This window comes from Miniopterus natalensis, chromosome 4 (assembly GCF_054644295.1).
Source record: "Miniopterus natalensis isolate mMinNat1 chromosome 4, mMinNat1.hap1, whole genome shotgun sequence".
Classification (NCBI taxonomy): domain Eukaryota; kingdom Metazoa; phylum Chordata; class Mammalia; order Chiroptera; family Miniopteridae; genus Miniopterus; species Miniopterus natalensis.
This window is the reverse complement of record NC_142084.1, coordinates 76,533,568-76,560,682: the sequence shown is the minus strand read 5'-3', so window position 1 is coordinate 76,560,682 and position 27,115 is coordinate 76,533,568. Positions and strand designations below refer to the sequence as shown.

The window sequence follows — 27,115 nt, the reverse complement described above, 5'->3', positions numbered from 1 at the left end:
CCCACTTGATTTGGCTTAGGAAGGAAAAGTACTTTTTGTTTTTTTAAGTAAAAGAAGAGACATGACAATGTTTGGACTGACTCATGAACGTGGTAGCAGGAGCCACAGCTCCAAGCGTCAACCCACATGTTTATACTGTGGGTACAAGATCTTGGGCCGTCGTAGATTTAGAGACTCAGGTTCTCCGTACGTGCTTTTCTTAGCACAGCCTGGATCTGACGCTACTGAAGCTGCTGGTCCTGAGAGAGCCAGGGCGAGGCTTCTCTCTGCTGACTCAGAGCTGAAGTGAATGGGGATGTGCCTGGCTACCGGGAATGCACTGGAAAACCTCTGGTGCGTTTTTTTTCCTTTTTACCGTAAGGTCAGGCTCTGGCGCTTTCTCTGCAATGACCTGGGACTTGCTCAGGCTCCGTTCTTTTCTCTTGAACTTGCTGGTCCGGTTCTCACTGTCCTCTTTGAGGGGCACGTCTTCTACTCTGGCACCTGACGAGGCCCTGCGCTCCAGAAGTGGCTCCAGGACTGACCTAAAGCCAAGAACATGGACAAATCACAAAACACTGGTCACCTGACAATCAAAATTTACTCCAAAAAGACCGGAGGTGATGACTCCTCAGCCTAATCTTGACCTGTGACTTCCCTCTCAGGTTTGAAATCTGAATTTTTTACGTTTTATTTTGAAAAATTTCAAACAAATAAAAAAGTGGAAGATAATATAATAAACTTCTATATATACATCAATCAGTATCAACAATGATCACTACGGCCAACCTTGTTTCTTCTATACACCCCGTTCCATTCTTGCCCCCCAGTGGATTAGTTGGAAGTGATTCCTAGATGTCATATCATCTCATCTATAAATATTTCAGTGCCTATCTCTATAAGACAAGGACCTATCTTCACAACATAAAAACAGTCCCACCATCATTCCTAAAAAATGAATAATGAATTTCATCAAAAATCCCGTCAATGTTCAAATTTCCTAATTGTCTCATAACTGTTTTTGTAAGTGGTTTGTTTGAACCAGGATCCAAACAAGATTTACTCAGTGTATTTGGTTGATATGCTTCTGAAGTCATTTTAGCTTCTGAAGTCATTTTAAGCCTTTTAATACTCTCAGTGCCCTTTCTACAAAATATATTCTTGCTTTTTTCTGTGAGGATACAGGGTGAGAAAGTTCCAGAGAAGTCTGTTAAGGAACCACTGGAGCCACAATGGGAAATGCTTCTAGAATGCAATTTCTTTTTCTTATTTCAAATTATTCTCTCCTTTTCTGAATCATCCTTTATTATTTTTTAAAAAAATATATTATGTCTGAATTTTTTATTCTTTGGTATATTCCAATTGTTAGTATATTTAAGAGGGAGCCACTCACTATTATTTATTTTAAATCTATACTAATTTAATAAAAATCATATAAATAAATTCCAAAAAGGACCCTAATTATTCTTAAAACCAACCAAGCCAAATCAAACAAACAAATCAGTAACTGGTCACAGAGAAAAAACAACCACCACCACCCAAGACTCTACTGGATCAATTATTAAGGCTCTTCATTGCCACATCAACTACATGTCCACCAACAGGTACTGGTGACATGTATCTGCAATGCTCAAAGAAATGAGGAGGCTCTTTGTGTTCTGAAATGGAACAATTTTAAAGACCTAGTAAGAGAAAAAAGCAAGGTAAACAAAGTATTTATGCTGCCATTCATATAAGAAAGTGTGGGGGGAAATGTCTGTTGAGGCACTCCTTGCGCACCTCTGGAGAGCTGCTGGAAGGGCGCCGAGACCCTGAGGCCGACATCGCCAGCCTCTGCAGAGCGGTACTGGCAAGCTGAGAGTCGGCGACTGGCGGGAGTCGTGTCATGTGTGATAGAGCTTTTGGTACCTTTGGAACTTATCTTGGATTACATTAACTATTTATAAAACAGGTATAAATTTAAAAATTATTTTTGAAAATTAAAATGATGAAAAAAAAAACAAGCAATGACTATAAATCACTGTAAAAAAATAAATCAGAATGTGATTGGGTGGGTAACAGGATGTGATGGGATTATGGGTGATATTCCCCCCCATTTTTATAACTGTTATCATTATCTAAATAATGATATTGCTCATGGAGGAGAAAATAAGAATGACCCAAAGGCTAATAACTTTGTATAATTTCCCTCATGAGGATAATGTATCTACTTTGGCCAAGTCTCACTCTGGTACCAAAGGCAAATGTTAGAAAGGCGTTATCCCGCCCCTCCTGGCAATTAAAGATCAAACCCTTACCCGTCAGACCCTGGCCTGGAAGGAGCGTTATCAGATGAGTTAGACGAGGTGGAAATCACCGAGGACGTCACCGACGTGACGGACAATCTCCGCAGCGTAGATGACATGATGTAGGGCAGGACCATGGACCCCGTGCGGCTCTGCTTCCTCTCCGTCAGGGTGGGGGGCTGGGGAACACGCGCCCTCAGTTAGCCGGCCCCGAATTCCGTCCACACGAATGAGGGCGGGCCCCCGTTTCTGGCAGGTGCTCATTTATATTGGCTGGCACCCCACTCTGATTGGTTGGTGGCTGCGCTGCCTCAGTCGTTAAATAACGAAATATTTATATTCTTTCTTACAGATACAAGTTAGGTTAAACCTACTTTGCTTCTAAGACTAGAGAAAAATTCACCATAATCTGCTGCCAGCCACATGAGAAATAACCCATATGTTCGCCACCAATAAAATAGCAAAATCCTCTGCCTGCTTTTTCAGCTTTGCTTCTTTCGGGCATTTTAAAAAATGGAACATTGGCCGAATAGAAAAGATTTAGACTGAAACTGTGGACCTGACACCCACCCTGGTGAATCTCAGGAAGTAAGGGAACACTGATCTACTTTCATGAGAAATGTCTTCAGTGGGATCATCTGAAACACGCCAGCATTTCAAATTTACACACTAATGTTACCTGGGTCTAATAAAAACCGAACTCGTGAGATGAAAGTCACAGTCTCTGCCTGCCATCTAGGTATTTGTGTAAAGGACAAATTTTCCTAGAAGAAAACTCATAACTGGTGGTAGGGTAGGAGGTAAATTTTCAGGAATTCATGGTTGAACACTTAGATGATGGAGAGAGGTGATCAAAAAAGATTCTCTGTAGAGAAAGGTAGTGGAGATGGAGGAATGGGAAGAGGAGAGTGAAAAAACTGAAAATCTGGGGTTCAAGAATAAAGTAGTTAAATAGAGCAGGTGAACTCATGTTAAGAGCAGATAAATATAGCTGGGACCAAGCACACAATCAACTGCTGAAGTTGCATCCCCCCCACCCCACTTCTCAGAAGGAAAAACAGAAAATTGTAGCTGTGAGAAATGTGTTAGAACGGTCAAAAAAACTATGAAATTGGCTACGTGCGTTGTAAAATGTCCCTCACAATTCCTTCTCACTTCAAAGGTGTGAAGAGTGTAAACTTATCATCAAAATAAAAAGCATTAGAAAAACCTGTAAGAATTGGGCTAGACAGGAGAGGGACAACCAGTGTCTGGGATTAGGAACACCCCAACTTCTAACAGAGTCGTTCTCAAAGTGTGGGCCCTGAATAGCAGCATCAGTAGCACCTGGGAGCGAGTTAGAAATGTACATTCTCGGGCACCACCCCAGAACTATTGAGTCAGAAACCCTGGGGATGTGGCCCAGCAATGTGTGTTTTCACAAACCTTCCAGAGGGTCGTCCAAGTTGGAGAAGCCCTCGCTAGCACAAGGACGGTTGAAGGTCATGGGCAGTAGACCACGGCTTCTCCGATCCGCCCCTCGATTTTCATGCCTTACCTACGCTATTTGGACTCATCTGGCATCTGAAAAACTGGTCAATATCATAAAAGGCCACAGAGCCTAGAAAAAGCTTAAGGGCTACTTAGGCCACACGCACCAGCGTGATCACCCCGTAGAGTCGCTCCACCTTCTCCTTGAGCTCCCGGAAGCAGGACGACAGGCGGTCGTGCAGCGGCCTGAGCTGCTCCGTGAGTTTCTCCCCGTGGATGCGGATCCCCTCCGTCAGCAGAGGCATCTGCAAAACAGGGCGCGGGAAGAACGCGATGTGGCTGAGGAAGAGGGACAGTCCCGATCTGGAGGGTGGGGACAGATGGGGGTGGGGACGGACAGCTAGGTAAACAGGCAGACACAGCACACATCAAATGAGAAAGCTGCCTGTCAGTGTAGCGCCTGGGAGCTGAACGCCTTGGGTGATTAAGGCAGAGAATTACACACACCAAGGATGCGGGCAAGCTCTAAGCTGGGGGCGGGGGCTGCCAGACGAGGAAAAGCCACCTGAGCCCAGGGCCATTTCTGTGGATGAGCAACCGATAGGTTTAAGCCTTCGATGGAGTAGATGGCTGCATTTCCTCCCACTGTTCATTGAAGTACGGAGGAAGGAAAACAGGCCGACATCTCTCAGCTGACACAGGCCAGGAAACCAATTGGGGGACCTGAGTCTCATCCCTTAAAGGTCCCTCTCAACACCGTGCAGTCTAATGGATGCTATATGCTATTCCTAGGTTGCTTTGCCAAACAAACAAACAAATAGGTTGTGATTCCAATGGTGTGTTGTTTTTTTTAAAAAAAGGAAAAGTAACCCTAAAAGTGGGTTTGTAGATTTGAGCCCTAGAGAATATCTCACTGTGCTCTGCGGCCCCCCACAGAGTACAATGGGAGGCTGTCCAGCCGCGCCCCCCGCGAGGCATACCTGTAACGCTATCAGTCTCTTTAGCAGCTCAATCTTCTCCTGGTCTTCTGGATGCTCCTGCAAGTACTTTTCTGTAAAAAAAGCCTAAAAGCAGAGCACATGGGAGTGTTAATGAGAACACATACTTATCTGTGTATCTGGCCCTAAAGGAAGGGGAGGGAAGCCTGGGAGGCTGAAACATGTCTTCTGTCCTATGTGATAAACCAGGAACGACGAAGTAATAGCATAGCCCTCTCTACAGTGAACAATTTAAAAAGGCAGGTGCTATTTTGTGGTCTTTCTGGAATCATGCAGTTCCTATCAAGAGTACATTCTCAACAACCACACACACACCCCAAATAAAAATCAGGAGCAGAGCAGAATGTCATCCCTTAAAATAGCTATCCCAGACAATATTGAAAAGTCACTCATTAGATTAAGTACATAGATATTATAAAGAAGAGAGCAAAAAATTAACAGGCTGGGGAGTTGGCGGATAGGTTTTCTGCTCTACCATGTGATACAGGCTATATCACATTTTTTCCCCATATTAAGGGAAGATTAATACCTGTACGTTCTTACTAATCACCTATCCAAAAAGCTGTTTTGAGGACAACATGAGACATAGATGCAAAAATGTTTTGAAAATATTAAATGCAGGTTGCTTTTATTATATGTCAAGACCACACCACCTATAACATCAATAAACATTCACGGTCCCCATGGCTAAGGCCCTGTAATAGGGAAATAAAACTCAAACTGTAAATATACATGTTACACAGGAGATAATTTTTAAGACAGAATTCAATAGGAAAGAAAACAGAATTCTGCAGTGAAGATTTCCAACAAGAGTTCACAATGGGAGTTATATATTTTCTCCCTGTACCTTAACCTTCATTTCTGAGCATGCTTTCAAAGACCAACCTTCAAAGTTATATAATATTGGCATACATGAATCTGATTTTTAGGGACATTCTGAAATATTAACACTTGGAAAAACACATCAAAACTGCTATCAGATAGCTAATAGGAAAACATATACACCGAAATTATCACATTTAAAAAAGTATATTTTAGATCTCAGTATTGTACTTAACTCCACTGTAACACCGGGAATTATTACTGAAATATAACAAGGGCAAAGTGGAATTTATCTCTGGTGGTGAGAATCAGCCCACTTAAAGTCCACTGGCCGCTCCTGTCCATCTCCTTTCCTCCCCCATCATTCTCTAGGCTACTTACTCCACAGGGTTGTGCTAGCCAAATGTTTGTTGTTCAAGAGGACTCCAAAATTATTTAGCCACTAAAAATGAACCTACCAATTAAAAATCCTGCCTCTATTAACTACAGTTGACCCTTGAGCAACATAGGCATTGGGGGCGCTGAGCCCCCTCTGGCTGCCCACAGTCGAAAATCCACTAACATTTTAAACTCTACAATGGGCCCTTCCCATCCACAGATTCAACCAACTGCAGGGGGAAAACAGTATTTTTGATCTGCGGCTGGGAACGTGAAAAGACTGCTTTCCATCCATAGTTGACTGAATCCATGGATGCAAAAGCCAAGGGATATGAAGGGCCAGCTGTACTTAATGAAAAAAATCCATTTATAAGTGGACCTGCTTAGTTCAAGCCTGTGCTACTCTAGGGTCAACTGTATCCTTAACTGGACTTTACTTACTGAATGTATCACCTCCATTTTAAATGGTGCCACACCCAAACCCTATGGGATGGAGTCACAGGTGGTGAGCACTCCCTTCATGTTTCCCCAGAGTAGCAGATACGACACTTAGCTGAACTAATTTAACTGTAGAGCCAGGGCCAGCACCAAATCTGGGTGGGGTTGCCAGAGGCTAATTCTGAACAAAGTGTGGCTCTGCCTTTCCCACCCACATCGCTTCACATCCACAGCGTCCTCAGTTGTGGGGCCCACCTATACGCTTCCTACCTCTCAGGGATGGGTGAGTGGGAGAGCAGCAGATACGGTATGTCTGATTAACCTTTTAGTGACTCTTTTCCAGGTAGTAGCCTAGCCCTGGGGTGGGTTGCTAAGGGTCTCTAGGGGCTGTGAGTTTGGGGACAAGCTTTTCCTTAATTTCATTTGCCCACTCATAAAGAAAGGGGGAGTGAAAAAAATCTCTCAGAGAAGTGGTAAGAAACGAATTCACCAGCTGAACAATGTCACAGAGAGGCACGGACACACCCAGGCCTTTAAGTCCTGTGGGGTCCCAGGGACCCAGCCCACCTTTTCATAGTTGGAGTATCCCCCCATGACGGCAGGGTCTACGATGCCATTGAGCAGCATGGAGAGAGGATGCACAGAGAGGGAGCGGTCCCAGGCATGCTGCTGAACACAGTTGCTGATCTTCTCATTGGTGAGTTCCATGGTTTCGATGGCATTCTCCAGAGGGCTGATTTCCTCCTGTGACAGAGAGCACGGGAGGGGAGGGCGCTCTGTGAGCTCCACAGCAGACACTGAAAAAAGCCCAGCTATTCCCTTCAAAAGGTATAAAATTCCTACCAACCCATAGAAGACTGAGCACTTGCTGGTCAAGGTTATGTTTCTTAGGATATCATATGTATTTGAAATGGTGTAGGTAAGTTGCAAAATAAGCTTTTAAAAATCTCCCTAGAAAGTATAAGGATGGTTTAAAAATTAGAGCTACAGTAATGATTTCTTGGGGCAAAGCATCCACAGAAATTTTGAGAAAAAATGGAACTGTAATAATGACTGTTTCTTAGGCAAAGCTTCCTCAGCAATTTTTGAGACGATCAGCGGCAATAGAGTAACAGGATATCTGATCCAAGACAGAAGCACCACCCAAAACGTTCATGGGTGAGAGGGTCGTGCTTCCTCCATGAGAAAAGGTAAATGATTTTGGAAGTCAGACATTCAGACTATACATAAGTCACCTTAATGTGGGTTCTGTGGTTAAGAGAAGTCAGAAACAGTGGGATGCATTAGAATATTCAGGCTGAATTTTGGATGAAAATGAAACAAGAGGCAACACAGATTCAGAGAGAGCCACTCTGTGGAAATGTCTTCAAAACCAGGCTTCAAGAAAAATGGTCTGCTTCCTTGTTTTACCCACTATCACGGGTAACTACCCCCTACTCCAGACTTGATCTAAGTTTCTCTGTCCAAAAGTCATATTCACCCTTGAAGAAGAAGAATTTACACTAGTGGAATGAGACGCATCAACTTCAGATCAGATCTGCTCAAGGCATGTTACTGATGTCGCGCACTGGGCTATGTGCCACAGTTACAAAGTGATTAAGATACAACACATAGCTGGGAGGAACCCACGGTTTTAGTGGGGTCTCAAAACACATGAACACGGTAGGAAACTGATTAGGAATAACCACAGGAGGGGATGGGCACAGGGGGAAGAGCACGTAAGCCAGCCTGGGGGTTTAAGAGACGGCTTCCCAGAGAAGCTGGTACCTAAACTGAATCTGAGTGGGAGGGAGTAAGGTCGAGAAGAGGCAAGAGGGCATTCTGGGTAGAGCAAATGACCCGATTTCACGGAAAACTGAAATAGCAGTTTAGTTCCAGTCGATTCCATGGGAGATGCGGTGGAAGAGCTGAGTCGCAAAGAATATGTATTAATGTGCTAAGGAATATGAACTTTACACTCTAGGCACCGGGGAGCCCCAGAATGGTTTTAACTATGAAAATGATGCGATCAGGTTTTCACTGTGGAATTCACACATGGCACCAAGGAAAAGGGAGCTCAGGAGGCCAAGGTGGGGAGGCCGATTAAAGGTTTTTCCCCCAGTCGCCATCAACCTAGAGGCGAATGAGGGACTAGAAACAGGATATAATAGTACAGGGGCTGGAAATAAAGGAAACAGATTTGGTAAGTATTAAGAACAGGCAGCTTTGGGGAGGGGAGGGTCAGGGAGGCCTGCTGCTGTGATTAGCTGAGAACAAAGGAGGAAAAGTTCTGAGAAGAAGGGGACGGACAGGAAACTTAAGGAGGCATTCCAAAAATGTGTTTGGGTGCTGGCAGGATCATGGAGCGGACGACGCTCCTTTGGCCATAAAAGAGTCCTTCACTGTGCGTAACCTTTAGGGCTGGTGTTGTAACATCAGTTTGACAAAGGCGTTCTCCCAGACAAGCATGTCCTTTATGTCTCTTCTGGAAAGCGAAGCTGGCCAGAGGAGGCTGGCCGAGCTAGTGGGAACCGGAGCGGGGCTTAACAAAGGCCCTTATTATATTTGGAGACAGAAAGATTTTTCTGAGTTGTAGTTTCAAATGACTCACTGTTGTAATCTGTTTGGCTTCAAACCACTTGAGAATCCCAGGAAAGGTATATGCGGTCGTATACGTGGTCCTTTCAATCCACATGGTCTGGTGGAAAGGAGAGGAAATGTGGGTCAGTTCCCAGGCTGTTAGGAAAGCAAAACTCCCTGATTCCGTTAAATGAGATTCCATTCTCAAATGCCTCTTAGAGAATGGGCCATATTTTCTCTAAAAATCTAAGAATTCTGGATGTTAACAGCGGAAAGGGTCATCTCCTTGGGCCCTCCCACCCGCGGGATGGGAAGTTTGCGGTCCACAGAGGTGTGACTTGCTCAAAGTCATCGTGGTGGCAGGTTCAGGAGGAGAGCCCAGTTTCTGGACCCCCTAGCCTAGAGTTTTCCACTTAGAGGACAGCCTGCTGTCTTGGTAATAAGCACGCAAAGCCTCTCTCCTGGGGCTGCCATCATTTCTGCTGGATGAGCTGGTTGGCTGCAAGGCCACCATTCTGGATGTCAATTTTACCTTGCTCTAGAGGCCCAAACGGTGGAACTCACAGCAAATTCATTGTCCGGGTCCTTTTCTCCTTTCCGGAATGGCCGGGAATATTGGAACTGCTGCACTTCATTGGCTCTGTAGTAGCTGGGGGGAGACACAGCCACAAGGTTGTCATCTCTCTTAGAAAAAGAACTCCGTGATCTGACTGCAGCAAGACACGCGGAAATGACATGATCTCCCACAAACCGAGTCTTGTCCACTAACCTCTCAAAACCGCTAGTCTCCACAATGAAGGCTGAAGTTGGTGGACAATTTGATTTTACTGTACACCTTAATGCTATTATGAATCTACTTCACAGCTCACAATTTAAAAAGGTACGTATTTATGGCCACGTTTGTAATCTCATCTGTATAGTTTTATAAAAGTTCTATCAACCCTACTAGCATTTTAGCTTCTCAGAAGGAATCAGACCTTCAGTCACTGGGGAACTCACCGGGCAAGGGGAAGTAAGCCACTACTGACCAGTGAGCCCTCTGAGCAGAGTAAGAGATGGGGGATCCAAAACCTGAGAGTGAAGTTCCTGAGTTCCCTCCATCTGCTCAGAAAACAAAACCCTCACATCCCTTCGAGTTATCAAGGTCTTGTCTTATTCTGGAAATGGAATGGACAGTTACTATGGTCCAAATGTTCATCATTCCCCAAAATTCCTGTTGAAATCCTAAGCCCCAGTGTGATGGTATTAGGGCGGAGCCCTCCTGAATGGGATTAGTGCCTTTATAAAGAGGCCCAGACAGCTCCCTCGGCCCTTCCTCCCTGTGAGAACGCATGGAGATCCATGAACCAGAAAGCAGGCCCCCCAGACACCAAACGTGCCAGCGCCTTGATCCTGGGCTTCCCAGCTCCCAGGACAGTGAGAAATCAATTTCTGTTGCTCAGCCACCCAGTCCATGGAATCCTGTTACAGCAGCCTGAGTGCACTAAGACAGCAGAAGGTCTTTCAAACTGTGATGAACTGAAGACTTTGGTTTTGATGTGCTTCTAGATAAAAGGTCTGAGAAAGACAAGTGTTTTAAAAAACAAGAAGACACACTTACTTTAAGATCTGCTCTGGAACCGGTTTGTCCTTATAGTTGGGTGGCAGGCTCATCACTGGCTTGACGGTGAAACACTGCATGTCTGAGGAGCTCGCTAAGGAAGGGTAGGGGACTAGGCCGCGAAGCTGTCACAGGCAGAAAGCCCGCCTGTCCCTCCTGCTTTACGGATGGAAATGGCATCTGCACTGACCATTTCCCTTTACCAAACACCAGGACCACCTGGACACTGAAAAGGGGGCTCCCTTTCATATGACCCAAATGTCTCATTAAGTCATCATGCTAGGACATTTTTTTGGTTAGATACTTGGCAAACAACCTTCCCAGAGGAAAATAGAGGTATATAGATATTAATGAAATATTCTTAAAAAGTGATTAGAAATTGCTTTAGGTCATTTCTTTTGGACAACATTCCTCAGAAGTAGCCAGACTTTGGAGCCCGGACAATAGAAAGTTCTTGTACCTCTGGACACCATTTGATTATTGAGGGCCACGGCCGGGCACTGTATGAGGTGTTCTGAAAGTGTTATCCCCAGTAAACACAATGACTACCAGGTTATTAATCTCCTTTTACCAATGAAGAATCTGGGGATCTGCGAAAACCCAGACCACACAACTGGGAAATCAAGTCGGGCTTCAAAGTCGGCTGGGGTAAGGCCTCCTTCTGTGACTGAATGACCTGACCTTGGCCATGATTTCTGTTGTCCTCACCAGGGCAGATAAACAGTTTCGCTGCCTACAGCATTTAAACTGCAGTTTGAGGCACTTGCGTCTAGAACTACCAGTATTTCTCCAGGTGAAGTGTGCAGTCCACCCATCCCACAGTCACCTGGAAACTTATTCAAAATCAAAATACAGAATTGGAATTCACAGCTGAATTAGAATCTCTCCATGATCATTTTTCTGTATAATAAAATCAGAGAACCACTGGGCTATGCCTTATGCTGTTAGAGTTTATAAAGCATTTTCACATAAATTACCTCCTTTTTATTTTGATCCTCACAGAAGTGCCATTAGGTATTTATGGAAAATACATTTACCCTCATGCTTTGTAGATGAGAAAACCAAGGCCTGGACAATTGAAGCAACTTGGGCAAGGCCAAATGGCTCTGCAGACATTACTGAAGGCAGAGCACTAGGACTCCTGTTTCTAAATCCCATTCTTGAAGCCCTCTTTCCTTGCCACACCAGGAAGGCACCTCTGTTGTTTTCTGAACCCCCATAACCCAAGGATTTATCCTGGAAACCTTTCTTTTCCAAGTATCCACTATGTGTTAACAGGTCACTACTACTCTTCTCCTAAAGGTATGTTTGTCTAGTGGCCTATTATCTACTTTTCTATAGCCATTTACCAATCTATGTCTATAGTAATAGCTACTATATATTGAATTTTTATTATGTATCAGGCACTGTTCCTAGTATTTTACATATACTCATGTACTCAATCTTTATAAGAACTCCAAGAGGAAGAATGATATTTGTCCCCACTTTATTGATGAGAAAACTGAGCACAGGGAAACTTAAGTAACTTGACCAAAGTGACATAATTAGTGATAGAGCTGGGACTTGAACCCAGGCAGTTTGCCTTCAGAGCCCATTTTCTCATCTGCGATGTCACACTGGCTCTGTCTTACCAACCTCTCTTAGAATACTGTTCAGTCTTATAGCATCTTTATTTGGGCATAAGACCCATGAGAAAGTAACTTTATTACAGAGCCCTTAGTGCCAGTTCTTTTTTTCTCTCGATAGTGTGTGTAACTGATTTTTCAGTAAGTCATGGTATGTTACAAAGAAGAGCTCTACATCTTTATCCAGAATTCAGAACAGGAAGTCTATGTTCTCTTTTAAGTTTCCCATATGGATCTAAAATATGTCCTTTCATATTCAAGATCTGCTTGTCATCTCTTTCCTTTAATTACTATATACCCACAAGATGAAGACATTAAGGTCTCAAAGCATTTATACAGACTGGGACACGGAGTCTGAGTGGTTAAATGAGTGGTCTGAGTGTAAGACATTCTGTTTTTAGAGACAGGATTGAACCCTTAGCTTCCCTGGCTGGGCTGGGCTGTAGCAGGTTACGGAGCCTCTAGGCCAGGTGTCCGTGGCAAGGATACACTGCTTTGGGGAGCCCTTGATCTCCTCTCCCGGGGGCGTGGTGCTGGTCATCTTCTCAGCATTGGGGAACTGGGTCAGCAACCTCAGGCTGAAGTCTTCTCGCCTTTCATACTCCTTCCCCCGGTAGATGAAGATTTTGTTCTACAGATCAAGAGATAGCAAGCGGAATAATTAAATATGAAGAGTGAAGGGACAACTGGAGATCTTGGTATTGAGGAAGACACCGTGCTCCCAGCCAAAGTGCAACCTACCATCAAGTTCTCATTGAATACCTACTACGTGCCTCCCAGCAACCATCGTATCTGTAAAGAGTTGCTGGTTTATTTGGGGAGTTAGTCTTAGGCAGTGCTTCTGACAGTGTTGGCCCAGTGGCCACAGCCGGTACAGTCTACGCTGATCCATAAAATAATAAGGAGCTTGTGGCCTCGTGTAGATCCATGACCGTCAGCAATGCTGTTCAGTTTAGCTGATATTTTTCATAGTAAGACATTCTCAATGAAGGATGCGCACTAATTGATATTCAGCAAGCCCCTTATCTCATCAAGATCCAGGGACAGTCTGTGGACCAGCACTCTGAGTGGCACAGCCACAGGGAACATGAAAGTACAAACAGAATCAGGACAGCATGTCCTTCGACACAGTGATACAGCACCAGCAAGCAGGAATCAGCTACAGCAGTCCCTAGCCAATCCTGAAAAATCACTGTGATTTTATTTTTAAACAAGAAATTTTCTGGGCTGCAGGAATAGGAGTGGCTTGTCTCATAATGGTTGCTGCCAGTGCAAGTTCAAGTGTAGCCATGTTTTGAAGGCTTCTACTTATCTGATCTTCACTTCGATGAGTATTTAGTATTGACTGGCAGCCCGCTCATGATCCATTTTAAACTGAAACTTGGGCATGTACTGTTCTTTAAAATGTTTTTTAAAATTGCTCATCCATTCATGTAACAAATATGTACTGAGCAAAAAGTAAATATGCTAGACACCAGGGATACAACAGTGACCCTGCTCTCACAAATCTTACCTTCCAGTGGAGAGAAATAGAAAATGAACAACAAATAAGTAAATACGATAATTCTAGATAGTATAAATAACATAAAGGCAATACTCCTTCTAGACCAAACACCGAAGGCAGTAAAAACTGTCAGAACTTTTGGAATAGATGATAGAATTTGTCTAACCTGGAAAAAATTTATGTGACTGATTCATGCATTATTAAATTCTCTCATTCAGGCAAAACTATGTGGGCAAAGGGTCAGAATACAATAAAACACTAATTGTATGATGTGGACGATAGCTGTGAAAGGAATCAGACAAGTAGAAGGTCGGCACAAACTAGCTCAACGTGCAAGACAGGCCTTCAAGGAAGACACAGGACTTGTTTGGGCCTAGGTGGGCGGACAGGGTAAGGGGAGGAAACACAAGGGGAGAGGACAGCCAGGAATGCTAAGTGACAAGAGGGATAAGGCCAAGGATAGGAAGTACGGAGTTCAGGTAGAAGGAAGAGCTTGGACCAGCCAGAACATGCAAGGCCGTGAACGGCAGGCAGAAATCCCAGGGAAATCGCTGGAAGTTCTGGAAGGAGAAAGCAACAAGACGGAAGCAGTAATAAAGACAACCGAGTCTGATGGTGGAGTGTACACCCAACTGTAGGAATCTGAGTCAGGACTCAGTAGGGAAGGAGAAGCTACCAGATCTGGTGTTTGACCCCGGTGTTTGGTGAAGGACAACTGAGATGGGAGTCAACAAGGATTCTGAGATTACTGGCAGGAAGAGCAGAAGTGCCGCCGCCAGAAAGGAAAGAGGAGACCTGCTTGGGATGGGGCAAGGAGAAGATAATGTAATGTACACATTCTAATTTTGGGGAACCTGCCCGTGATTCACAGGGCATTCAGGTTATATCCCCATGCCTGTATTATAACAAGGCACACTGTACGAGTTGCATAGTCAGTCATTCAACGATGGATTAATTCCCTCCTCTGAGACTCTGTCCTTTGACTGGTCCCACCTAAGCGGGTGGCTCCACTGCCCCTCCAATAGCGCAGGCCAGAAACCTAGGAGTCATTCCTGACACCCCTCTCTTCCTCACAAACATCCCGCCCATTGTCAAATCTTACTTCACGTCCATGATTCTAATCTTTCCATTTCTGTCCTAAGCCACCTTCTCTAGGCCTTGACATCTGCAACAGTCTCCAGTGGCTTACCTCCACGCACCTCCCACCCGCTCTCCATACCAAAGCCGGGGAACCTTGCCAACGCCGAGCCTGCAGCGCGGCCCACGGCTCTCAGGACGCCGACAGCACCCGGGAGCCAGGCCTGCGTGCTCTCCCCGCTGCCTGCCTCGTCCGCCGGCTCCCCCGGCCCCCCCGGCCCCCTCTGCTCCCAGCGCAGAACGCTCTTTCCTGTCCTCTCTCCCTCCTTAATGCCCAGCTCACCTCTCAAAGTGCAGCTGAAGCTGACATTCCCTGGGAAGTTGTTCCTGACTCTTAAAAAAAGAAACAATTCCGGTATAATAGACATAGAGTAAAATCTACCCTCTTCAGGATAAAATTCTGTGAGTTCTGAGAGATATAACTATGACCACAATCAACATACAGAACAGTTTATCCCCACCAAAAATGTCCCCATGCCTCTTTGTAGCCCAGCCTTCCCCCCACCCCAGCTATCAGATAACCACTGATCTGTTGTCCATCCCTAGAGAAAGTGCCCGCTTGGCCAGAACGTCATATAAATAAAATCACAGTGTACATGGACTTTAAAGTCTAACTTCTACTTAGCACCATGCCCCTGAGAGTCAGCCACACGGGGGTGTGCCTCAATTTATTCCTTCCTATTACTGAGCAGTGTTCCAGGGTGCGGCCGTGTCAGAGGGTGCTTACTCCCTCACCAGCTGAGGGGCATCGGGGTTCTACCCAGTCTTTGGTGATTATGAACAATTTTTATGTGAATGTAGGTTTTTATTTCATTTGGGTAACTACTCGCTGTTTAACCGAGTCTTACAGCACAGAATACCTGTCTTGGTCAGTTTCAATTTTATATTTATTTGTGTGATTACTTAACATCTCACCCATTAGGTTGTCAAATTCTAAGAGAGCTAGGACCATATCGATTATGATCAGCACTGGTGCTTAGTATGTGCCTGGTGCTTAGTATGTGCCTGGCACAGAGTAGGTGCTCAGTACATAGTTATTGAATGAATGAATAAACTACCTCCTCATCAGGCACCATAAGGAATGTAAAGTACTTTCCCATTTTTCTGTTTCTTTTTTTAATTAGGGGAAGGAAGATGGATGATATATGCTTAAACATCACTAAGTGCTCCTGAAACAAGCTTCGTTTTTTTGTGGGAGAAAATAGGGGGGTTTTGTTTATTTTTTAGACTGTAAAAAGCATCACGTTATAAAAATGTTGAGATGGGAGAAAAACATAGTCCTTCTCACCATTACAACAAAATTGCTTTTATTTTCGCAAAACTTCTGCAGTCTTATCCTTGGGATATTTGCTTTCAAACTTGCGCAGGCTGGAAATAAAATAAACAACCAAATACATCAATCCACGCTTTTCCCTGGCCTGCCCTGCAGCAGCAGAGCAGTGGAGGGGATGGTTCTGTTTTCCCCTTTTTCATTCCACCTGGGAAAAGTCATTTTACAAAAGAGCTGCCAGAATCCCAGAGGTGGCCGGGGGTGTGGGGTGAAGAGGCCGGCCACTCAGGAAGCGGTTTCCCTGCCCGACCTCCCACTGCGAGAACGCGGGCCTCCAGCTGCTGATACCCCAGGCCCATCTGGAAAAGAGATGAAGACCTTCCCTCCTTCACACTGCATGGCTTAATGGCTTGGGAGACCACCCTCAGGTTTCTTACCCGTAGAAAAGAAGGAAAGCCCTGTCCGTAGTATCCAACAGCAAAGTATTCAGGCTGAGGCCTCATGGCCTTAATGATGTTCTCATAAAACGAGGCTCTTTTTTTCTAGAAAACAAAACAAGACATTCCACAGGGGGGTTACAAGGGCACAGTTGGGGGAGAGGGAAAGATCTGACTATTTGCTTTGTTGTTTCCCATGTAACACAGAGAAATGAAAGGTCTTTGGAAAATAACTTGCTGGCCAAAGAGTTATCCTCTCGTTGGACAGGCAGGTTTGGACCCGGGCCCACGAATGGGCTGTGGAGGGCCTGGGATTCCCTGAAGTTCTCTGTAGAAACATGCCAACGTGTGCGTTCTGCTCTGGTCAGAGGCACTGCTTGGCTTTCATCAGTTTCCTGAAGGGGGCTCAGGACCCCTAACAAGTTAAAAAGCACTGCCTGAGATTAGTGAAGGGTGGTTGCATTTAAGTGGAGATATATGAGAAAAGAAGATAAAGAACTTTCCAGTTCGTACAGGTGGTTTCGATTAAAGCCCTTGGTTCAGCTACAAGTGCCCAGAGGTGAAGGTAATGTTCTGTTTTTCAGTATCTGGCACCACCCCTCTCTTTAATTCTTCCCATCGGGAGAGGCTTCCCAGCCAGAGCTCAGAGACTCAGCCTTAAAGAAAGCAAAGTAGGCAGGGAGACCCAGGGGCTCTGAGGGGTGTCCCTAAGCCCCTCCCACCATGACTACATTGGTGGCACATTCCAAGACCCCCCGTGGACGCCGGAAACCACAGATAGGACTGAAGGTTTTACCCTACACATACATACCTATGATAAAGTTTAATCTGTAAATTAGATACAGTAAGAAATTAACAACAATAACTAACAACAAAATAGAACAATTAAGCCCTGGCTGGTGTGGCTCAGTTGGTTGGTGGGTCGTCCCGCACACCGAAGGGTCCCGGGTTTGATTCCCAATCAGGGCACACACCCAGGTTTTGGATTCTATCCACGGTCAGGGCACATGCGGGAGGGAGGCAACCGATGAATGTTTGTCTCTTGCTCTCTCTCTCTCGCCCTACCACTCTCTCTAGAACCAATGAAAAACATAGTCTCAGGTGAGAATTAAAAAAAAAGAGAGAACAGTTATAACAATACACTGTAATGAAAGTTACAGGAATCTGATCTGTGTGTGTGTCTTTCTCTCCCTCTCTAAAACCACCCTATACTGTCTCTGCTCACCTTTTCACTTAAAGGGAGCACTTTATGGCTTCTCTTCGGCATGTCCGAATTGCCAGATCACTGCTCTTGCACTTGGGGGCCATTATTAAGTAAAGTAAGGGTTATTTGAACACAAGCACTGTGCTACCTTGAGAGTAGATCTCATAACCCAGGTGGCTGCTAAGTGACCCCACGGGCAGGTGGCATCTACAGCGTGGATACGCTGGGCAAAGGGGAGGATTCCCGTCTCCGGTGGGATACAGTCGGCACGATGCAGGATTTCATCACCATACTCAGAATGGTGTGAAATTTAAAATTTATAAGTTGTTTTTTTTTCAGAAATTTTCCATTTGATATTTTCACACTGCAGTTGATTGAGGGTAACTGAAACCACGGAGAGTGAAAATGCAGGTAAGTGGGGACTACTACAGCGTTTTCCTGGAAGGGTAACATGTTCATTACTAACACAGTTCAATTTAGTTTATGAGATTAGTGAGTGATTTTTTTGCATAGTGGCAGGGGCTGGTACAATACACCGGCAAATACTTTTCAAAGTGATCTTGACGACTATTTCCTCAAATAAGTTATTATTGCATGACAATGGGTGACCGGACCTTTTGTGACTCCTCTACCAAAAATTATCAAATTATACTGTGCTGGCCTCCCACTGGGCATTCAGAAGACTATTTTTGTTTTGCTTCATTGTTTTAAATCACTGACCTGTGCCAACAGCCAGGTGTAATACACAGTTCAGGGAACTGTAAAAGTAGAGGACTCCAGTAACATTTGGGAGGCGGGGAGAGGTAGAATTTGAGAATCAAGTTCTGGCAGAAGCATTTTACACCTTAACCAAAATGTGCACAATGGCACTCTTAATTTTTTTTTTTAATCCCAGCCTGAGGATATTTTTTTCAGTTGCTTTTCAGAGTGAGTGGAAGGGAGAGAGAGAGAAACAGCGATGTGAGAGAACCACATCGATTCGTTGCCTCCTGCACATGACTAGGGATCGAGCCTGCAACCAAGGTACGCGCCATTGGCTGGAATCGAACCCGGGACCCTTCAGTCTGAGGGCCGACTTTCTAACCACTGAGCAAAATCAGCTAGGGCACACAGTGGCACTCTTGAGAAAATAAAACAAGGCTCCAAGATGAGTAGTTCAGTCATTTGGCAGGGACCCGAGAATGAGAGCCTCAGAGCAAGTAATTTTGATGAACAGATGTCAGAAAACATCTGAAATATGGGTGGTGTTCACTGAAGGCAAAGTCACTGCGAGGGTAAGAGGTATGGAGATCTGGAGGGTCCACAGAGAAACAAAAGGCACAGGGTGGAAGAGAGGGCGTCAGACAGGGGTCCTGCACCCTTTATCAGGCATAATCTGGAGAAATTATGGTAACAGCTTTGGGGCCTCATCTTTCTTCCATTTTATTTCAAGCAAGGTTTACTTTTCCAATGTCAAGAACATCATTTATCCTGACTTTCTTAAGCTTCCAAAACATTTTCATGAACGCTCACTTTGGCACCCCGGTGGACGCTTGACATAGCGTGACCCCGACTCACCAGGAGGTTGCCAAGGCCCTCGTAGTCAAACACTTTGCTCTCATAGGTCTCAGCCAGCTCTTTGCTCAGTTTGATAGCCTTCTCCCACATCTTCAGAAGGAGAAAAGTGGAGAAACAAAGTAGTCATTGATCCAGCTGCAAAAGTCACTTGAAAGTCACAGGCAATGAGTAAGGAGCCAGGAGGGTTGAGTCTCTGCAGGTATTCCCGACATGCCTCATTTCCTGGCTCAACTAAACCTTGTTATTGGCATCATAGAGCTACCCTATCTTGGCTGCTTTGCCAGGGGATATCTTCTGTAATTCTGTTTGCAAGACTGTGAAGAACAAACACCATGTGTCCCCAAACTGAGCAATACTGAGCTTAAAGGGCAAAGTACCACTGAAATTGGGGGGAGGGGGGACACTTCTGAAGCCTAGGTTTTGAGAGTGTGAAGCCTTGTTGGAGGGGAAAGTTGGCGTGGGCTCCAGTTGTGTATGTATGTGTTAAGTTAGGTTGTGGGGAGGAGGGAAGCAATGGAAGAAAGGCTAACTGTTCTGTTGTATGGAATTTGGGAAACTGCATCCAGTGTTAGCCAACAATCTCTAGGGCATTGATTTTCTATTTCTAACTAAACTATCTACTTAGTCAAAGAGAGTTTTAGGAAATGCTTTGGAGCATTTATGGCCTTGTAAGTTACAGCCTAATGTACATATCTGGTACCCGAGATTAGCATCCCAGATTGATCCCTCTGGTCATTTTGGTTTTTCATAACATGTGTCTCAAGTGGACACTATTAGTAACACAGCATCTGGTAATTTCCTACTTCATTCTTGTCAACCAGGTGCCATGTTCCATTGTTTCTGGCTGATGAAGAAATGTGTGTGCAGTTCGCATACAGTTGTAAAACATTTAAAATGAAATATTTTAAAATCATCATTTGCCAAAATGTCCCTCTGAAGTTTCAGGGCCTTGGTCACTGATAAAGCTCTGGAAGTATTCCAGATCGGCTGGGCCTGGTACAGGAAGCCAGTCAACAGAGTCAATGGGTCGAATTCTCTCCTCCTTTCACCAAATGCCAAGTTATGTAAGGGACAGTAAGACAGCCTAGCACAGCGGTTCTCAAAGTTTGGTCCCTGGTCTCTGAGAGTCCCCAAGACCCTTTCAGGGGTCCATGAGGTCAAATTATCTTATTAATAATAGTGATATTATTTGCCTTTTTTCAATGCTCATTCTCTCATGAGTATACGGCAGAGTTTCCCAGAGGTTACGGCTATGTGATGCCACCATAGAATGAATGTAGAAGCAAATATGAGAATCCTGCTGTCTGCTATTAAGCCAGGTGTTGAAGAGATGTGCAAAAATGTCAAACGCCACTCAAATCACTAATTTTGGGAGACATATAGTAATTTTTTAAAAATAGGTATGATTTATCTTAACTGGCAATAGGCTTACTATCACTGTTAAAAGAACAAATAAGTAAATATTTAAAAATTGTTTTAGTTTCTAAGACTATAAGTGGCAATAGATACAGTCCATGTAAACAGAAGCTCTTTAGGGTCCTCAGTGATTTTTAATAGGAAAGGGGTGCAGAGACCAAAATGTTTGAGCAAATATACTTGCTTTCTGAGCCTTTATTTCTTCATCTGTAAAACAGAGATAAAATCTACCGTGTAGGTTATTGGGAGAGTTAAATTAGGGGAAAAAATCACCCAACAGAAACTAGCACTAAATAGATGGCAGCTATTTTGTCATGATGATTATGTGGCTTAGTTATTTATTTAACCAACAGGTTCCCCTGATAAAGAAAGGAATGGTGGCTAAACATGGCAGTCCATAAGAACTCTCTGAAACTGGTCAAATCTGGGATCTATTTAGTTTGGATGGCAGATGAATTTTTTTCCTTTCTCCCCCAACCCTATCTATGTATTTTTTTTTTTCCATTAAAATTTTTTTTAATTTTAAATTTAAAAGCCTTTCAGGTGGACATGCTTTCTCCAGTTGGCCAAAGACTCCACAATTTCCCGGCCGAGTCCCTGTGTCAGCATCTAAGTTGCTCGTTACTTAACAGCCTATGGTGTCAGCGGGTAGTGATCTGGGAACGGGATGTGCACCAGGTGTTAGCCAACAATCTCCAGAGAAGGCACTGAAAGTGACAGTCCTAGTTCCTGGCCCTCAGCAATATTTAAAAGGGAAATTACGATTGTGAAGGCTGCCCATGGTATTCTCCATTGGGTTATGTGTCATCAAGATAAATGATCCTGATCGCCTTTCTTACATTAGTTTATCTATTCATTTTCTCTCCCATTAAAAATACCAGGATTCAAAGGCACATATGGGAAAAATAAAGAATAAGTCATGAGTCGTTAATGTATAATGAGGAATTTTGTCTGGTTTCTGTCCTGAGTCCTAGGAGGAAGCTTCTAAACCCTTGGAATTTCCCCAGTGACAGGAGTGTCTTGTTACTCCTGGTGGACCCTCCAGCCACACCTGACTTTATGCTACTGAGATGAATCATGGTGGGCCCCTTGCCAAAAAACCACCCATGTGATGAGAGGGCTGAGGCCTCCAGCTCCATGACGCTAACCAGATCTAAAGGGAGAAGGGTGAGCTGGAGACTGAGTTCACGCACGTGGTCAATGATACAATCAATCAAGTCTCCATAATAAAACCCCAATAAAAACTCCATAGAGCGGCTCAAGTGATTCCCCTGGAGGGTGACGTGCTCTGAATCCACGAAGAGAGGAAACAGAAGCTCTGCACTGGGGACCCTCCTGGACCCTGCCCGATGTATTTCTTCATTCAGCTCGTCCTGATTTGTGTCCTTGAAGATAAAACTGTAATTGCAAGTACAGCATTTTACCAAGTTTTGTTAGTGGTCCTAGCATATTATCAGACCTGCAGGCATCATAGGACTCTCCCCAAAATTTACAATTGGTCAGAAGCGGGGGCAGCCTGGAGACTCCTGAGCTTGTGGCTGGTGTCTGAAGTGAGGGCTGTCTTGCTGGGGACTGTGCCCTTCCCCTGGTTAGCGTCAGGCGTGCACTGCAGTCTTGCTGCCCTTTTCCTCTTTCCCTTGATATAAAACAAGCGACCCAACACTCACTTTGCCTTTGTCAAAATAGGATATGATTTCCTGATACAGCTTCTCCTTAAGCTCTTGCTGGGTATAAACATAGTAACTGTCCCTCTGAAGCAGGTGGGGTACACAGGGCTTGTCAGACCACTGGAAAGCAAACGAGAGATTAAGGCGACATATCCACTAATTAAAGGAGATGAACAGATAATTAGTTTAAAAAGGTTGCAGAAGTATTGCATGTATCTGTGACTCATTCACATTGTTTTAGATTATTTGTGAAACCAAAACCTGCATTCGCAGGCATAATACATGCCAGCTTCAAACCAGGCACCATGCAAACTATGAGAGTCAGGGGCCAGGCGAGCTCGTACTGAAGTGTCCAGCACACAGTCAGCCAAAAGGAAGAGACGGGAAGTGTAAAGGTGGAAGGAAGAGGTAAGACTACACCGTGTACAATGACTATTCTTCACATTCGAGGCTTTTGCGAAGGGCACCAACGGGGAAACTACTACGAGTACAGAAAACTAAGTAAATCAGAGGGTTAAAAAACTGACATATTTAGAGATAATTTAGAGGTAGATTTCACATAAAGGGATGATCATGCTGAAGATAATAGAAGAGTCCAACAAGAATAAATCCCAAATGATAAGACATCCAGGCACAGCAATGTGAATGCACTTAATGCCAGTGAACGGTACACTTAAAAATGGTTAAGATGGTACATTTTATGTTATGTGTATTGTTACCATATTAAATTAAAAAGAAAAGGCATCTAGGGATCAACATAACAAGGAACATGCAAGATTCTATACAGAAAATGTAACCCACCGGTGAAGGGCATAAAAGCAGACGTGAACAAACGGGAAGTCATACCATACTTTTGGGTAAGAAAATGCTATTTCATAAACATGGAAATTCTCCCTAAATTAATATTTTAAATATATGATTCCAAAGTCCATATGGAAAAATAAACAAAAAGAAATAGGTGGGAAACTCTGAAAAAGAAGAGCAAGGAAGACAGTTTTTACTAACTACCAGGTAATAAAACATAGTATAAAGAATTAGTAATTAAGAGTGTGGTACTAGTACATGAAGAGACAGGCACAGAGGCAAAAGTATAAAAAATCAAAAAAGAGACTCTCCTCGCCCCATATTGGGATTTAATACATGATAAAGAAGGGATCTCGTACCAATGAGGAAACTATGGGCTATATTACACATCCCTATTGAGCAGCGATCTGGGGGAAAAAGTTGTATCCACATCTCATACCTTACTATGCCAGGATAGAATTTAATTTTCTGAGCAGCAGAAATACAGTTACGTTCACCAGAGTTTCTTTCTGATCACTTCACTGTCAACAAGGCTTCCTCTCTAACCCACATACAATTAAGTTTTCAGTGCCTCAAACTTGAATATGAGTTGTGAAAGGCTGCCTTGGGGAAGTGGGGAGTCAGCGGACTCCTGTTTTTTAATTATAAAGCTTAGAACAATGTACATGTATTATTTTAGTATAAAATACAAATAAATTAGACAAGAAAATTAATTGCTGGGGGAAGACTGGGGACAGGGAGATGTAACAGGAGGCTACTGTAGTTCTCTAAGGGAGAGAAAACAGTAGCACGGACCAGGGTGGCCACAATGGAGAATTTTTTAAAAGTGGATCGAAAAGAAATGAAAACAGGATATTGATGAGAGATTTGCCCTCCCACATTCACTGCAATACATAAATGTATCAAGTCAACATGTGTGCACCTTAATGTACACAGTGTTGTATGTCAATTACATCACAACTTTTTAAAAAGTGGAGAGCTTAAGGGCAAGTTTTGGACAGAGGGTGCACAATTCTTGCTGGTGCAAAATGTGGGAGAGGGCGAATAAAAGATGACAGGTATTTGCCTGAGCAACTGGGCAGATGGTGGTGCCCTTTAGTGAAATGGGAAGAAATGGGTCCAGGAACGGATCCAGGAACAGTGGGAAATTAGATCTCCTGCTACTGACATGCGAAGTTTGTGCTGCCTAACAGCCACTGCGACACTGAGGCTGAAAGAACAGTTTATTCCTGCGTCTGAACTTGGAGGATTGGTCAGAGCCAGAAATAATTATTTGAGATCCATGACCTACAGATGTATTTATATCCACAGCACACTATAATTTTACTTACTGAGCGAGTATAAATAGGAAGCTGCTTCTGTGGCGCTATATTTACTTACAACTCATGTCTCTGCAGTTTTACAAATTTTCACATATACTAATCGACAGATATTTGTTTCTTCAATTAGTGTCCATTACTAGGGGCTTGTAAGTTGTACTCTGCTTCCTAAGGATTTTAAAGTCAATGGAATTTCTTTATCCATTCATCCAACGATAACTGACATTTTCCTGACCTGGATCTGAAAACTGGCTGCGCCTGCTTAGAAGGTTTACAAGTATTTTTGCATTTTCTGGAAATGAGCAGCCCTGACCCACTCACCTGCAGAAGCTCAGCGTGTAAGAGCAGCGTGTAGGCGGCCTCCGTGTAGTTCTCACAGTCTCGGTGCAGATCCCGCAGCTTGTACAAGTACCTGGTAAGAATGAGGGGGGCCTTCTGCCGCTGGGGAGCTGCTCCAGCATTCAGCTCATTCCACAGCCCAGCCCAGCCTGCTGCCCCGTCTCGTCTCCCCCTACTCCCTTCTCCAGGGCAAAGGGGTCCTGGCTCCCCGCCTTCCTATTTCTTGGTGCAGCTTCCCGCCTGTGGGCCTTTCCATCTCCATCTACTCCACTCCACGTTCCTCACTGAAGGCAGTGATGCTCATTTATTTATTTTTATGCCACGGACCCCTTGAGAAGCTAATAAGAGCTATGGACTCTCTCCCCAAGAAAAGGAGTATAGATTATGTCCAAGTGTGTTCCACGTGCAGGGCTCCCTGGGTTCCAGGCGAATTTTCATGCCTCTCCTTGAGCAGACTTTCCTGATCGTCCTGCCAGCATCTCCCACCCTTCCTAGGGATCCCAACATTATCCTCCCTGTACACTCCCTCGGGCTGTACTTAGTGTGTATCTGTCTAAAGAGTTTACCCTTTAGGGGGAAGGGGGAATACCACATAGTTTTTGGTGTCTCTCAAAGCAGCAAGCATGGGTTGAGGCTTAGTATTTGTTGGTTGAAAAAATAAATAATACAGCCATGACAAATAGCAAATGCAGACATTCCCTTCAGCTTACCTTATGTATATGTCCTCTCGTTTCTTTTCTTTATAAAAATTCTATAAAAAAGTCCAAAATACCCATGTAAATCAAGAGTTATTGAATCGTTTGCCATGAAAATGGCCAAATAGCTACTTTTGCTTTTCAACACTGTTACCTCTCCAAAGAGTTCATTATTTCCCTTTAACAAATATCCCCATAAAGGAAAGGATGTGACAATTTATAAAGACGACGAATTGAAGAATTTCTTAGGACCATGCTTCTGAGCAATTTCAGGGGGGCCTTCTAAGGGGACAGACAGCTGGCTTGTCCTTGTCACCTGGTGCTCTGCTTTCCCAGGGAAACAGGGTGGTAGGTCTTGGTTTACAGTGAGCAGAGGAATGGCAGCCTGAACCTCTGAGGTCTGTGGTCTCAGACACATATGTCTAGGGAAAGGCAAGACTGAAGAGTTCTAGCATCATGAGGATTTGAGGCACTAATATTCTACTCATGGTATAGTGTTTCTCACACATGTTCGTATGTACTCAATAATTCCAATGAAGCAACTACATGTAAACAAGGCAGAGAAACAGATTGAGGATGGCCTTTAGGGAGCTGAGATCATGTTACACTTTCCATCCCTATTTCCAAGTTTATCCTCAAGGTCTATGGCTGCTGGTATCTGCAAGTCCGACGATTGGGTGGCTGTTCCCATTAGACTCAGCAGGAGAGACCCCATAAAGATGGCCCCAGGATCCCTTTGTGTCTGTGAGATGTCCTTGGAGCTATCCGAGCGGGTGCGGGGGAGCCTGCAGTGCCCTCCCGCCATCCCAGAGGCTTGGCACCTACCAGCACATTAACAGTGCAGCTCATCCGGTTCTCCTTGCTCTCGTCATGCATGATGATCGTCCTATAGTCCAGAAGATTCTCTAGGAGGCTGCTGACTAGGAGTGCAAATCTTTCTCCAGAGCTGGAGAGGTATTTATGTTTCCGGAAATGTTCCAGGAGCCTGGAGGGTGGAGGCAGACACAAACGCCCATGTCCCACACTGCCATTCTAGCACCATCTATGAGCACCGTCCGAGGCCCCAGCAGCAAGTGGCGCCAGGTGAGGAGACACGCACCCTTCACTTAACACAGTTGCTCAAGTTCCACGTTTCCTTTAGAGCTTTAGCTCAAGTCCTCCCCATCACCTAGAATCCCAGCCCACAATGCCCTTCTTTGAACTTGTAACTGTATTTTTTCGGTTGGTTTTTGTTTTCAAAACAGAAACCTTTGCCCAAAAGGTCTGCATATGCTTTCTGATCACTCTACTGAAGTTGAAAGAGACCATGTTTTCTAGGTCGTTAATCTCCCTAAAGCCTAGCACTTCAGGGCACCCTGTGGGCATTCTGGAAGGCCTGGCACGAATGCCCAGCCTAGAGGGACCTAGGAATCTATAATGCACCCAGACATGTGGCTGAAATGAGTGTATTTTAAAATGTAAAGTGGACCTTGAAATGCTTTTCTTCCCCTTATTCTTGACATTGTTGCTTTGAAGCCATAATTAGAGGTGTTATCACTTTGGGTGTTCATCAGTTCAAACAGTGGGCAAAATGCTCTGTCCATCTCTCCCTCTCTCCACCTGCTCTGCTCTC

The 27,115-nt window shown here is 44.4% G+C and overlaps 1 protein-coding gene across 1 annotated transcript in view; it reads right to left on the bottom strand.

Moving 5' to 3' along the window:
- The window catches only part of DOCK5 (dedicator of cytokinesis 5), a 162,033-nt gene that overhangs the window by 3,091 nt on the left and 131,827 nt on the right, over positions 1 to 27,115 (bottom strand). Inside the window, exons 35-49 of the mRNA XM_087816863.1 lie at positions 26,329 to 26,488; positions 25,519 to 25,559; positions 24,791 to 24,881; positions 22,347 to 22,466; positions 19,264 to 19,353; positions 16,503 to 16,607; positions 12,644 to 12,785; positions 10,530 to 10,611; positions 9,494 to 9,578; positions 8,961 to 9,047; positions 6,938 to 7,114; positions 4,715 to 4,798; positions 3,902 to 4,039; positions 2,277 to 2,443; positions 356 to 524 (exon numbers count right to left, since the gene is read on the bottom strand). Of these exons, the coding sequence (XP_087672989.1) occupies positions 356 to 524; positions 2,277 to 2,443; positions 3,902 to 4,039; positions 4,715 to 4,798; positions 6,938 to 7,114; positions 8,961 to 9,047; positions 9,494 to 9,578; positions 10,530 to 10,611; positions 12,644 to 12,785; positions 16,503 to 16,607; positions 19,264 to 19,353; positions 22,347 to 22,466; positions 24,791 to 24,881; positions 25,519 to 25,559; positions 26,329 to 26,488 (1,738 nt within the window). The remainder of the gene's footprint in view (positions 1 to 355; positions 525 to 2,276; positions 2,444 to 3,901; positions 4,040 to 4,714; positions 4,799 to 6,937; positions 7,115 to 8,960; positions 9,048 to 9,493; positions 9,579 to 10,529; positions 10,612 to 12,643; positions 12,786 to 16,502; positions 16,608 to 19,263; positions 19,354 to 22,346; positions 22,467 to 24,790; positions 24,882 to 25,518; positions 25,560 to 26,328; positions 26,489 to 27,115) is intronic.